The 14,328-nt window shown below is 41.2% G+C and overlaps 1 protein-coding gene across 3 annotated transcripts in view; it reads left to right on the top strand.

The window, feature by feature from the left end:
- The window catches only part of TRIM55 (tripartite motif containing 55), a 55,754-nt gene extending 41,478 nt beyond the window's left edge, over positions 1 to 14,276 (top strand). For all 3 annotated transcript variants that reach the window (XM_006131462.4, XM_006131461.4, XM_006131463.4), the window contains one exon: positions 13,950 to 14,276. In XM_006131462.4, coding sequence (XP_006131524.1) covers positions 13,950 to 13,960 — 11 coding nt within the window. In that variant the 3' untranslated portion in view covers positions 13,961 to 14,276. The remainder of the gene's footprint in view (positions 1 to 13,949) is intronic.
- Positions 14,277 to 14,328: the final 52 nt, after the last annotated feature.

Below are 14,328 nucleotides of genomic sequence, written 5' to 3'. Positions count from 1 at the left end.
TAGACGCAGCCTGGAAGTCACAGCTATACACGCATATCTGCAGAATGAACGACAAGCAAAAAGTTAAGACCTTGGTATTTGGCATAATGAATGGTCTGAATAGGAGAGGCAGACCCCACAGAGAATGGGTAGATGATATAGTAGATCGTTGCAGAGCTAGTCTACAGAAACTAAGCCACTCTACACTGGACAGGGAAAAGTGGAAGGAAATAGTGAGGAAGGCATTGGATACTGATGGGTGTTGAGCCCATGGCTGTTGATGAGTGCCCTTGAACTCTGGGATCCTTGCCTCCGCAGGAACCTCCAATTCCCCATACCCTCCTTGCCTCAGTGACCCACTACTAGTCATCTCAGGGGCAAACTACAGTCCAAAATGGCCACTCAGCATTGGTGAGAAGGTACAGACCTGCTGCCTCTCTACAGCTCTAGTACCCTCAGGCCTTAGTGCCCAAAGCTCCCCAGCATTACTCTGTCTCAATAAGCCCCTAGCAGCCAAGTCTCTTCTACTTCCCAGTAAAAGTGTCTATTCTCCTCCCTCTAGAAGCCCTATTTATATAGCTCCACTTGGGCCCTAATTGGGTGTATCTGCCTCAGCTGCAGAGCTGTGGGCTTCGCTCTCTCAGCCCTCTTCCAGGGCTGGGTTTTATCTCCACTATTCTGCATATAGCATTAGCATGAAAGATAGGCATTGAGGGAGAACAGAATATCAGACTTGAACTCTGTCCTGTGGATTTGATCATCCTTGTTTATGGCTTGACAATGGGACTGGCAGAAAGATGGATGGTTAGATGATATATGTCAAATGACTCAGCTGAACAACTAGAAGGATCAGTTCATTGTAAGTGATAATCACCCTTATGCAGAAGACCTGTGCACTGATTAAGTGTCAGTTAAACCCTGTTTTGAGGCTCCCCTCTACAAGGCTGAATTTCACTGATGCATTTCAAAACACAGCACAGCAAAACCAGAGGTAATATTAGGTGCAAAAAACTCTCCAAAAAAGTATGTTTCTCCTTCTTTCTAACTTTATTACAGAGATGGATCTTAGTTTTACGGTTTAGGTCAGTGGCCATTTGGTTTTGACATTTAGTTTAGGATGATTTCTTTTTGCCCCTGGGCTTTATACTTACTGCAAGATTTCATTTAATAAAACACATCCAAAAAAATCAGGAAAATCCTGACTGTTCTTCATTTAGCATCTCTGTTTCCATTGCTTCTGGGAGCAGTGTAATTCGGTAGTATTAGTGATGAGTTGTGGTGACAATACATTGAGAGCAGCTCTCAGACAATTGTGTTCTTGAGATTAATTTGAGTAGCAAATAACACACCTGAAGTTTTGCAATTTAATGGTTGGGTCTGTGAATTGTCTGATTAGTCATGAGCATCTTTTTGTTTGTGGGTATTTCAATTTTGGTCAATTATAAGAAATAATAAATCATAAGAATTAATGTGGACAAAATGATTTCTTCTGTTCAGATGGCTATAAATACCTAATCTAAAAGATGAACAGACTTGAATTCTGATCTCAGTTTAACTGCCTATTTCAGGGCATTTCTCATGTGGTTGTTTAATAAAAAATTCTGAAAGGAAAATTATCTCCTTCCAAAAAAAGCATTATTTTCTTCAGATGACTTGTTGCTGTTTTGCATCATATCACAGCAGATTTGCTTCACAGCAACACAGTCCACCTGTTTGAAAAATAATTGGGTAGATTTAATCTGAAGTCTGTGAAATATGTCAGCTTTTCTATTTAACAGTAAATGATTCTATGCTAAGTAGGGCTTGGTGATTTGTACCCATTACAGGTGGATGCACATAGAAATATTAGTCTACCTGGCTGCAAATATGTACCACTGAAATTTCATTTGACAGTAGGATAATTATAACTGTGAGCTTGTATTTACACACTGCTGTATTCTGCTGCTCCACCTTGACTGGTGGACAAGCAGGGTATAAGAATTAACAGTGTACTGGATATTTCAGTGCCTGTTTACTCACAAGAATAGCCCAGGACATTAGAATGGGGGGATTGGGTGGAAATGCACATGCAATTTCACAACCCCACACAAACAGGGCTGATTTTTAAGGATAGAGTGTCCCTTAAAATACTGGTGACACAGTAACTTTGTACACAAAGAGAGCAGCTATTATTCACTATGCAATAGTTCACACACAACTCTATGTATTACAAAATGGCTTATTGATAGATGTTGTTGTTTATCAATCTGATGGGGTATATTAATTAGACCCAGAGGCTCATGCTAGAGAGAAGGCGGGTGGCCCTGCCACACCCCATCCAAAAAAGAGCAGTAGAGGAGAGTTCTTCAAGCTGCTTAGAATAGCTGCATGAGATGCAGTTAATCAGAATGAGCTGCAGGAAGCAGCCAGTCAGAGCCTAGCAGGCTCATATAAAATGAACGGTAGGAGACAGTGGGTTTAATCTGCTGGTGGGGATTGGGGAAGCCTGGAAGGTTGTTCCTGGCTGGCTTCTGGGACTCAAAGAAGATATGTGCTATGAGGAGGTAGCCCAAGGAATCACAGTTGCAGGGACAGGGCATGTGGCTGCTACTTAGAAGGTCCCTGGGTTAGGGCCTGGAGAAGTGTGTGGGCTTGGGTCTTCAGCAGCCACTGAGGAAGCAGCAACGCCTGGAGAGAAGGAAGTTTGAACAGGCCTAGGGAAGGGACTCTCTGTGGAACTGCTACCCCCCAGAAGAGGGTGGGTGGGTGGGTGTGTGTGTGTGTGAACTGAAATTGACTCTGCAGAGAACTAAAGGATATGCAATGAGCCTCCAAGGAAGCAGGCCTGTGGCAACTGGTGCCAACTGTATGGGTGCTGTAGGGGCTGGAGCACTCATGGAAGGAAAAAATAGTGGATGCTTAGCATGCAGTAGGAGCCCTGCCAATTAGCCCCTCTCCAGCTCTCCCAGCACCTTCCACCCACCCTGATCAGCTGTTCAGTGATGTTCTAGGTGTGAGGGGGCAGACAGTGGGGTGCGCTTAGGAGAGGGGCTGGGAAGAGGTGGGGCCGAGGTGGGGCCTTGGAGAAAGTGATAGAGTAGAGGTGGGGCCTGAGGTGAATCAGGGACTGAGCACCCATGGGGAAATGAAGAAGCTGGCACCTGTGCCTGGGGCACTGCTCAGTTCTAGGGCAGAAACCTTGACACGTAAGCTGGCCAAAGAAGGCAGGAGTTTTCAGCCAGGAGTACATCAACTCAGCTAGTTATTTGCCTAGTTTTACAACAGCTACATAAAAAGCATTAGTCTAGTCAGTACAAACTAAAATTTCATACAGACAATGGCTTGTTTATACTGCCCTATATACTCTACACTATACTGAAGTGTATAATTATTTTATGCCACTTGCTTTTTAGAATTGTACAGTAACAGTGAGCTATGACATTTTTGTATTGTTATGTTTTATAACCAAGTAGTTTTTAAGTGAGCTGAAACTTGGAGGCATGCAAGACAAATCAGACTCCTGAAAGCAGTACAGTAGACCAGTGTTTCTCAACTGAACATGGGGAGGGCTGCAGGACATTACCAAGGATATGAAATAGGCCTGGTTAAATGGTATATCTCAGAAGAGAGTTGTTTGCTGTACACGTGGACTGTATATCACATGGATAGAGGGCAGAGTCACTGAAGACCAAACTGATGAGCACAGTGGCTGACCAGGGGCACCATGAGCAGAGAAGTTGGGAAAAATTGCAGGCATGCACACGCTCACAGGGGAGCAGATGTCTGAGGTGGGCCCCACCCCACTATAATCATGTATTCTTTTTTAATTATTACTTGAGTCAATGGGAGTTGCACCTGGTTCACCAAAAGGAGTATTTATCCCAGAATCCTTAACATTCCTCTCGAAAGCCAACCGGAAATGGGCAGAAGGATTCTTTATTTCCCATCTTACCTAAAGGGTGGCACTTCTCTCAGGTCAATGAAGTACTGCACTGTAATACCACCATTGCCCACAGCAGGGTGCAGATCAGATAGTGGGTCTTGATTCCACAATTAGCTTTCTGACAAGTGATAGGGGTGTTAGTTGAGTTCTATTATTGTTCTTAGGATGTAAATATCTTTTCGCTATTAGCATTCAGTAACACTGTCCTAGCAAGGAGGAAATTCCCACACTCTTATATCCAGACCAACAAGCCCCTACTGAAGATGATGTAAAACGCAAGAACAGGGAGAAGAAAAATGTTTAACTGTACCATGGACTGTCTCTTTCCATCACACAATAGCACCAAGAAATTAGAATTTGCTGCATCAGCTGCCATTTCAGAAAGCTGTTTTCTTCCTGGAGTCCCCTCAGTATGTTTCTGGCCTTTGCAGAATGTGCAACGTGTCTGCAGTTCTTACATGCCATCCCCAACATATCTACAGTAACATAGCTAAGTCATTCATTCATGTCTAAGTTCAAGTAGCATTCAAACCTTCAAAGCATGCTATGTCTGTAAACTCCATATATTATCCTGGCTCTGTTATCTGATACAATGAATCAAATTCTAGGGTGAGTCACAATCTGAATTGGTGGTGTGTTCCATTCATCGGGTTTACCACAGCATCCATGTATAAAATCTTTATTTTACAGCATAATGTATTTCCCAATGGACCAGCTAGGCAGTGTAGCCAAACTTGACTGATCCACTGTTAGGTTTTCTACTGATCTCTGCAGCAAAGTAGGAAAGATTTTTGGCTGGAATTTAATGGGCTGCATCCTGTTAGGTAGCACTTGCAGGTTTTGTATATTTTAATTCAGTTCTTGGTTGTTCCTCTCTGCTTATCAGCTGGGAGACAAAAGTGGAAGAAGATGAGGCAGATAGCAGTACTAGATTTCTCATTTTGGCAATCAGTACCCAGTCATTTCTGGCATTTTTTTCAGAGGATTTTTTTCTTTATTAGTCCAGTCTCTGGTGCAACTGGAAAAGGAACAGGACCAGAAATGATCAGGGATAGTTGATTAACCAGAGAAGCCTCCAGAGATTTTCTAGGGAGAATAAAAAAAATAAGTCCAGAAAAGACCTGTCAGCTAGAATATCTGTATCTTTGTAAAATCGTTTTCTTCACTTTCTCCCACTGACGAGTAGGGCCCAATAATTTATAATTTGGAGTTGTGACCTGCTTTTCCTTGTAATGTTTTCCTTTCTGTTTTCTCTGACAGCAAGACTAGGCTTTGGTCCAGATTGAAAGCTAATTGCTCTCAACACAGACAGTAAACTTCTGTGCTATACAAAAAAGAAGCTGGATGGAAAGTTAAAAGGTTGTGCTTTTGTTAGATTTTGGCCATGGCATTGAGATCGATTAGGAATATAGTGAAACTAAGTCTTTGCTAGTCCCAAAAGACCTTTCAGACAATATCAACACAAGGAAGATTTCTTTAAGATATTCTTGCCCAGAGCTGGTTTTAACATTTGTTCAAACTCCTTGACCTGTGGTTTACTTAATATTCTGCAGGAAACATATACAGCCTACACAAAAATAAGCAAACCTGGACTGTTTTGCCCAGAATTATATTTGGTATCATTAAGTTCATGAGTAAGTGACATTGCATTATCCATTTGCCACAAAGTACTAATTGTAAGTAATGAAAATCCATTCAAGTAAGACATTTAGTCCCAATAGACTTTTAAAGTACACTACTGGCCACCGTTCAAAGAATGACACAGCTAGTATTATAATTGATGGAGTCTGCCTGTGCATATGCTGTCTGTTACTGTATATAGCTGAACATTTTTTGTAGATATTATGCTTTTGCTTCCCACTGATTTTTTTAAGAGCCATTTAATAAAAACAATCTCTTGCCTTAAAGCAGTATTGTGATAAGGGTGACAGTTGCCAGACATTTTGCTGAAGCAGCTATGTTGCATAAACAGACATTCTTTAACTACAGTTTAAACTATTTAAAAACAACCTTGTGTTCCCTTTGTTTTCACTCTGGGAATATAGAACCTGACATTTGAGGCACAAACCAGAGCTTACAAATATGGGATGGATATGTGACCATTAAAATGCTTTTAAGAATGGCCATTTTTGTCAATGCTAGGTGCTAGCAGTGTTTAAAAATGTTAGCTAAAGCAAGTTAATTAACACATTAGCCATTTTTCCAGGCTAGACAAGCACCTAAAGGCAGATGAATGTATTTTTACTACTTGTTTTCCTGAACTTATTTTTCCCCAAACATACATCCTTGCAATATTCACCGCCCTGCAACAATCAAAAGAAGTCAGCAGAAGACACTTTGCTGTCAGTGAGGTTGCTCAAGTGTCACTGAGAGCACAAAGTGGCACAGTGACTTTAGTGAAAAAGCTATTTGCTATTTGCACCATTTTAAGAAATAAACATCTTTCTATGGTCAGATTTAGAACTTTTGGCTCAAATTTTTCTCTGCTGTATCAATGTAAATCCAGAACAATTGAGTCAATGAAACAGAGAGAAATTTGGCCTAAGATCATCTGAAGAGCCATAGGCTATATCTACACTGCAAAAAAATGCAGCAGAACCTGGGTTCATTGACTTGATCACATTGGGCTTAGGCCGCAGTGCTAAAAAGAGCAGTGTAGACATTTCTGCTTGGGTCCAACCAGATGGTCCAAGATTCTCTACCTTTCCCAGGTTTCAGGGTCCAGGCCCCTTCCTGGTGGGAATATCTACACTGCTATTTTTAGTTCTGAACCCCAGTCCAGGTGAGCCAGAGTCAATGGACCTAAGATCTGAGATTCAACATCATGGGTTTTTCTTTGCAGTGTAGTCATACCCTTCAGTTAATGGCAAATGGGTTAGTGGCAAATGGGTTAGTTAGGAGATTTTGTCTTAGTAACATCAGCAGCAATAAAAAATATTCAGATATTGAGGTTTCACTTGATCCTTACTCAAGCAAATGCCCTCTGAGTAAGGGCTAATGCGATTAAAAACTGAAGATATGTTATAATTTCAGATATAGTCTAAAATGTCAGTAAACTGTATTTCCTATGGAGCCACACTGCCATTATGGATGAAAATCACTCTTATGCAGAAGTGTAGTTCAAGGTCTATGCACCAATGAATCCCTCCAAACAGGGCATAACTGGGACTAGTTTGAGGTTTTAACTGAATTTAAGAGGCACAGAAATCTTGAGCTGACTCCTGCATAGGAAGAGTGTTACTCAGTATAAAGAAAACGTATATGAATAAAGCAAAAATCAGTAGAGGCCCTTGGCAAAAATAGTCTTTGGAGGGACATTAAATTGTCAGGTAACAGCCTACATAGAACAGCAGGGAGATGGTAGATTACAAACTGGCTGTCACATAGAAGCCCTGATGTCATAGGAATACTTTTTACTGAGAGTCAGGTATTACATAAAACAGCAGAAACGTAAAGGTAGGACATTCACAATAACAAATTCTACCCTGTATCTCGTGTGTTTCTATAGCCTTAAGGAGATCAAGCTATTTCACCCCCTCACTTTTCATTATGCTACGTCACTCTGTAAATAGCCTAATGTAATCTTGCACAATCCAGTGTCCATGTTTCAATACAGCAAAGGTCTATGTAAATGAGTAGGATTTTACACAATTAAGCAATATCAAAAATATGCACAGCTATCAAAAAAGATATTTACAGGTTGAATCTCTCTAGTCTGGCACCCTTGAGACCTGACTGGTGCTGAACCAGAAAATTTACTGGACCACGGGAGGTCAGTATTGTCTAGCAGTATTACCAGCACTTCCACTGCTTACTGAGCTCTTAAAAGACACACTTAAAAAACATTGAATAGTCTAGTAGCACCTTAAATACTAACAAAACATGTAGGTGGTATCATGAGCCTTTGTGAGCACAACCCACTTCTTCAAATGACTGGAGTATTAGAAGTCCAGATCCAAGAATAACTAAGGGCAGGGGGAAAGGGATAAAAAGAGAGAAAAAAGGAGGGGGAGGGGAAGAGAGACAGTGAATAGATGGTTCAAGTAGTTACAAGAAGTTGTCTTAAAAAATACTTAGAGGTACATTAGAGCTAAATAACAGCACAGACCACTGAGAGCCAGGACTGGTAGCTACAAACTTTATGGGACAGTGGGAAACTTGGCCACACCCACGAAAAGTGGACGGCCAGCTAACTCAAATCATGCCAGACCACAGATATTGCCAGATCAGAGTTCCAGACTAAAAAAATTCTACCTATATTGACTTGTAAAAAATGGTAAGACAAAGTTCTTAATTCAGGTTATGATATACTGTAGTTTTTGTATCAGAACGATATGGAGACTGGTCAGTGGCTATAAACAGAATGAAATATATAAATCTTTGAAATATTCCAGATGGCTAACATGCACTGTCTATCCACTTTCCACACCTTTCCCCCCAATATAAATCAAACAACTTTGGAATACTAGTAAACAGAGACAGGACTAGCAAAGTCAATTTTTCTGTGTTAATGTGAACTATGAAAGATTTAACTGGTTCTTATGTTTAGTGGTTAATTAACTAAATCCTAAGAGGTACTGAGTACCTATAACTCATCAAAGTAAATAAACCGTGCCGGTCCTTAGTTTTACTCAATCCTTACTCAGGCAAACTCTGAGCACCAGAGCCAGAATGCTGCTGAGCAGCTGCTGAATTCAGTAGGAGTTGTAGATGCTCAGCACTTCTCAGGCTATGACCTATTAACTTCAGCTATAGTTGTGCTTGAATAAAACCTGAATAAAGAACAGGAGCTCAGCTCTGATCATGATTTCTCCCAGTGGGAATTCCTGGGATTTATGGGCACAATCCAATGTCTCCTGAAGTCAAGGAGAAAAATCTGAATCATATCTTAGGTGTTTAGCACTCCTCCAGAATTGCCCTAATGTGATCAGTGTAAATGTTTTAGTTTTTTATTATTATTTTAGTAGAGGCCCCAGTAAAGGCATAGGACCCCATTATGCTTGGTACTGTATAAATACATAATCTCTGCCCCCAGCAAGGTCCCTAGTCTAGGAGGTAAATTTCAGATAACGGTTCATTACATAATAACATAAAAAAGACAAAGTGTTGGATCTAGAGGCATATTCTGTAGATTGCTACAACCTGGGGAAAGCTTCCTTTTCTCTGAGTAGCAGTACAATCTGTTAGGGGGAGTGTTTCAAAGGCAAAAGGGGAAGTTATTTGACCAGCTTCCACTGACTTTCAGTTGTGTGCCAGACTCCTCTTTCAGTCTTTGAAAGTGTCCCCTTCCCTCTCTATTTTTAAAAGCTTTTTTTCAATAAACATTGGTGATGAAACGTATACCCTGAAATATCTTAGTGAATGATTCTATATAGTTCTGTAGTACATAGTCAGGCTGCTGTTACAAAGGGAAGTAGGTTGAGTTATACAAGCAACAACTTTCTCTGGGAGTTGAAGAATTGAAGAATTTCCACTCTGATGATAAACAGTCTCCATCCTGTATGACTCAGTGAGAGTCAGTTCTTAACATGTTGCAGGTACGAAAATGCAAATTTGCAAGTAAGTGCAGAGCTGCATTCTCAGCATTGCTACTCCACCCAGAGCTAATTGTGGTATCCATTAACGACACTTGAATGACCCAGGGCTGTCCCAGCTCAGCTGACTCAGACTGAAAGGACTTGGGCTGTGGGGCTGTAAAATTCCAGTGCACATGTTCGTGAAGGGGGAGGGTACTAAAACCAGGGCAGGATTTTTACACTGCGGTTGTAAAGCCCCACGTGAGGCCCATGAACCTAAGTCAGCACCCAGGCCAGCTGCAGCTGTGTTGTGTATCTTGTACCACAGTGTAGATGTACTCTCTGAGGCCGTATCTACCCTACAGAGAAGATGGAAGCTGCTGCTGTCGATCTTCCAGAGTTCGAATTAGCGGGTCTCGTGAAGGCAGCTAATTCAAACTGAGGGGCACTCTGGTCAATGCCGGTAATCCTGCTTCTATGAGGAGTAAGGGAAGAGTGTGCTCCCTTCCACTTCCTGCAGGGTGGGCAGCACCAAAAGTCGAGTTAAGGTACTTCGACTTCAGCTACGCAATTAACATAGATGAAGTTGTGTATCTTAATTTGACCTTGTCCCGTACTGTAGACATACCCTGAGGTTTTCACGAAGCGGAGAGATAGCAGACTGAAGTTCTGCAGAGCATGGTGAAATGCTTGGAATAAACACTTAATACTTCCAAAGTGAAGGGGGTGTTGTAGAAGTTTTGACATTTGTGCCTACATTGGAAAATAGTGTTGTATTCTAACATGTATTAGCACAATGTTAGATATGAGTTAGTACTTGTTATAGAGGCATAGGGCTGACCTCTGACTGCAGTGCTTTCATGTGGCAGGCCTTAGCATAACAAGCATGCCTGCCTCAGTTTCCCTGCTTCCGAGCCCCCCGAGTGATCCCAGGTAGAAATATAGACCTGGCCTTATGGGACTTATTTATTACAGAGTCCCATGCACATAAGTCATAACCAAAGTCCCACGTGAATCGTCCAGACTTTCCCCAGCATACTCTAAACACTACAGGTAGCATCTACCCTCAGCATCCCTCTCCAGGCCCTGGCTCCTAGTGTGGGGAAGCTAAATGGAACAGTTTTCCAGCTTCACTATATCTCTGTGCCCTCCCTCCCCCTGCTGCCTGAGGACAGGAATATGGTATAATTTAGGATTACACCATGGCCTGGCTTTCCAACACAGCCCTGGGGTCTCTCATCATGTCCTAGCTATCCAGCATAGCCCAGTCCTGTCCTGGTACCAAGACAGCCATTCCAGTCCTTCCAACTGGAGTGTAACCCTTCTTTTCCTCTCAGCTGGGAGCACCCCTGCCAGGGCACTTTCCTTCATTCTTGGCCCTTTCAATCTGGGCTAAGCTCTCTGGCCCTGAGATGTCAGTTGAGACGTTCCTCTGCTGCTCCCCTGCCTTCAGCTCTCTGCAGCCCTGACTCTCTGGCTTGGAGACACTGCCAGCAAACCACTCTCACTGCTCTTCTGCCTTCAGTCTTCTTCCTGGTCCCAGACATAGTTTCCTACTTCATTCTTCCCTCTTCCCAGGGAGGGTTTGCAGAGATCTTTCTGCAGCTTTCCCTAGAGGCTCCTCCAGTTTCCAGAACAACTCTCATCAGGACTTTCCCTTGCTAGGTGTCTGCCTGACCTTTTATAGCCTCTAGGTGCTGCCTCACTATTACAGTTGGCCAAATGGGAGCACCAGATCTGGCACTGGGAAGCTGGACCTATTTCATTTACTGGGACCAGCCACCCTGTGCCATCTAGACAAAAGACTATTGGGTTTGAACTTGTGTCAGCAGGCAGGGTCTACCAGGTGTTAATTAATGTGTATCTCCCAATGTAGAGAAGCCCAAGTAATTATTATTCTCCCCAATTCTTTTAGGTTCCAATCCACCAAAGCACTTATGCATATGCTTAAATTTAAGCATGTGAGATGTCACATTGATTTAAAGTTACATATATGTTTACAGCCACAAAGTTGCTTAGAATCTTAATCTCTATTGTGTCGTTGGAGATTAGAAGTCTATGTACGTAGCCTTGTGGATCTGGGCCTAAGTGCTTTGCTGGATCAAGCCCATAGTCTGAAACCAAAATGAAACAGTTGTTGGAATATCAAGTGGAAGTGATCCATCTGGCTGATTCTGCACAGTAAGATAAATGCTGGGAGAATAAGGTGGTTTTAGAGAAGAAATTATAGGAGAGGCGGGTGCTAATATTGATTTGCCAGACATTTCAGCCTATATGCAGTAAGGGAGAACTTGGGTTAAGTGCCCTCCTGGGAACTGGAGTGCACTAAAATGTGCATGCATAATGGTAATTGTGTGTAGTTGTGCTAGGTATTTCAGAAGCACAATTGAAAGTAAAAAGCAAACTGTTTGAACATGGATTCCCTAAACTTAGGCATCTCAATCTACATAAGAAACCCAAACAAATGACTTTATTTGCAGAAGTGCTGAACACTTACCACATAGACGGAAATCAAGCAAAGGGGAGTGCTGGGTGCTCACCACTTATAAAAAAAATCAGGCCACTTATTTACTGTTATCTAATTTTAGAAACCTAAATTGAAAGTTTAGGCCAAAAGGTTTTACACACATTATTCTTCAGGTCTGTGGGCCTGATCTTCAATTGGTGTAAAGATTTGCAACAGCTAAGGATCTGACTGTTGTGTGTCCAGTTCCTTAAAAGGTGCAAATCTGACAGAGATTTGGTGGGTGAGGTAATACTTTCAAACTTCACAGAGCTTTTATTCCAGTCTGGGGAAGGAAACCAAAGTGTCTGAGCTAAATACAAGTGGTGTTTTTGCATTTGCTCTGGAAGTAGATGTTCAGTGTGGCTTCCTTCTTCATATTGTGAAGTTTCCAGAAATCGACCCAATAAAAGATATTACCTCACCTATGTTGTCTCTCTCATATTGTGGAATCAATATGGCTACAACTACCCTGCAGACAAACCTGTTCATTAAGTTTTGGAAACAAATTTTCACTCCAGCCTTGCTGAAAAGAAACTCTGGTGCTTAAATAGCTAGTTGTTCCTCCAGGTCTCACATCAAGTTTTGCAGTTTCATTCAAGGGCACAATGAGGTTACTCACTGGAAAGCATTATCCATTGAAAATTTACATGTGCATAAAATGACCATATTTGCTCACCACACTTTGAACCTGCAATAGAGTTATATTGTTTTAAAAATCTTGTCCCAATTAAAAGCCTAGATGAATTCATCTTTCAAGTTTTAGGGCCCATTTTGTAGCTGTTGTGAATTGAAAAACATCTATTGAAACACTGTTGGCAATGCCGATTTATATTAATTAAGAATGTGGGCATAAAAATAAGCTGAAAACTTCAATTACATACAGGAAAAGAAACAGGAAACTACTTGTTTGCATGTTCCCAAGACTTTAGGACTTGTTCTGTAGTGGTATGACATTGTCCAACTAGAGAGTAACTGGAATGAAGCCCATTAGCCAACTTACACATAACAGACCATCATTTCTCACTAATTACAGTATGGATTTTAACATTACATACTTACAAAAAGTGCTTGAAAAAATGCCAAATAAGCATCCATCCTATGCTGTAGTACTTCATAAGTATCTGTGATATGTTGTCAGTACATGTACATATGTTTGCACCATCATTTTGATAATTTTACATTATGCAATTGTGTTATAAATGTTTGAGTGTTATGATTGCAAATGTTGATGATTCTACTATCCTTGCTCATTTCAAATAATGCCTTACTTGCAAAGAGTCTCACTGAAATCAATATTTCCCGCAGTAGGATACTACACAATGTGGGTAAGGGAGCAGAACTGGACTCAAAGCTCTAACAAATTTGACTTTAAATATCCTAAATTAGTATACATTGTCTCATTTGTTGAAAAGGTATAGTTCTGCTTTTTGAAGACATTACATTTTACAGGCATGTGAGAACACCTCAAACAAATTATTTATGATATGGGTTTTTAAATGTGATTACTGATGACATGAAGTTGAATTTACTGCCTGCAAAGCGAATGCCAATATTCTTCAGCAAGTAAAAATTATTCTTGTGTATTCCAGTAACATGTTAAATATGTGGCTAATATGGCAGGTTTTTATTTCTCTTCATGATTGAAGTAGGTGTTGTAACTTCTAATCAAGGAGTTATGTCCTGCTCGCATTAGTTATGCAAGTTGTCCTACTAAAATTAATAGGATACCTGTGTAAGAATTGGAGGGTTTTTGAGCTATGCAAACACATAGGGTAAAATCCTAGCCCTTTTGAAGTCAATGGCAAAACTCCCATTGGCTTCAGTAGGCCAGGATTTCATCCATGGCCCCTGCTCCCAAACATTTTTCATGCTCACAATCTTTCCTCGTTTCTGCTTCCTGTCACCTGTCAAACTTTATTGTTAGAAAGAAGCTAGTATTGTTGTACTCTATTGCAAGCAAACATAATTCCAGCTTTAAAAGATGAGCTTTCCTTCTTCCCTTTGTAAACTTTTCCTTCTCATACAGACTGGGTCTGAACCAGCCCCTCAAGGACAAGTGGAAGATGTTCCAGTGAGCAGTGAAAGAGCTGATGAGCCGGCTCGTCATGTCTTCTCTTTCTCCTGGTTAAACTCACTGAATGAATGATGACTATCATTCCAGCTGGCTTATCTGAGTGAATCTATGAGGCACCAACTGATCTGGCTGGATCCAACAAAACATAGTGCAAATAATGAACATCTTGATCAGATTTAATTCCAAGGCCCTGATTTGAATTCCATTATACTGTATCTGATAGGTTTAGATTAGAGTGATGTTTGGAAGTAGCTGAATAAAGGGAGTGGGAAAGCTGGACTAATAGATGTCTTGATGAAATACTGTGCTAAAAATAACTATGTTCAAGTAA

The sequence above is a fragment of the Pelodiscus sinensis genome, chromosome 2 (assembly GCF_049634645.1).
Source record: "Pelodiscus sinensis isolate JC-2024 chromosome 2, ASM4963464v1, whole genome shotgun sequence".
Taxonomy (NCBI): domain Eukaryota; kingdom Metazoa; phylum Chordata; order Testudines; family Trionychidae; genus Pelodiscus; species Pelodiscus sinensis.
The sequence above is the reverse complement of the archived record's forward strand: the minus strand, read 5'-3'. Positions and strand labels throughout refer to the sequence as shown.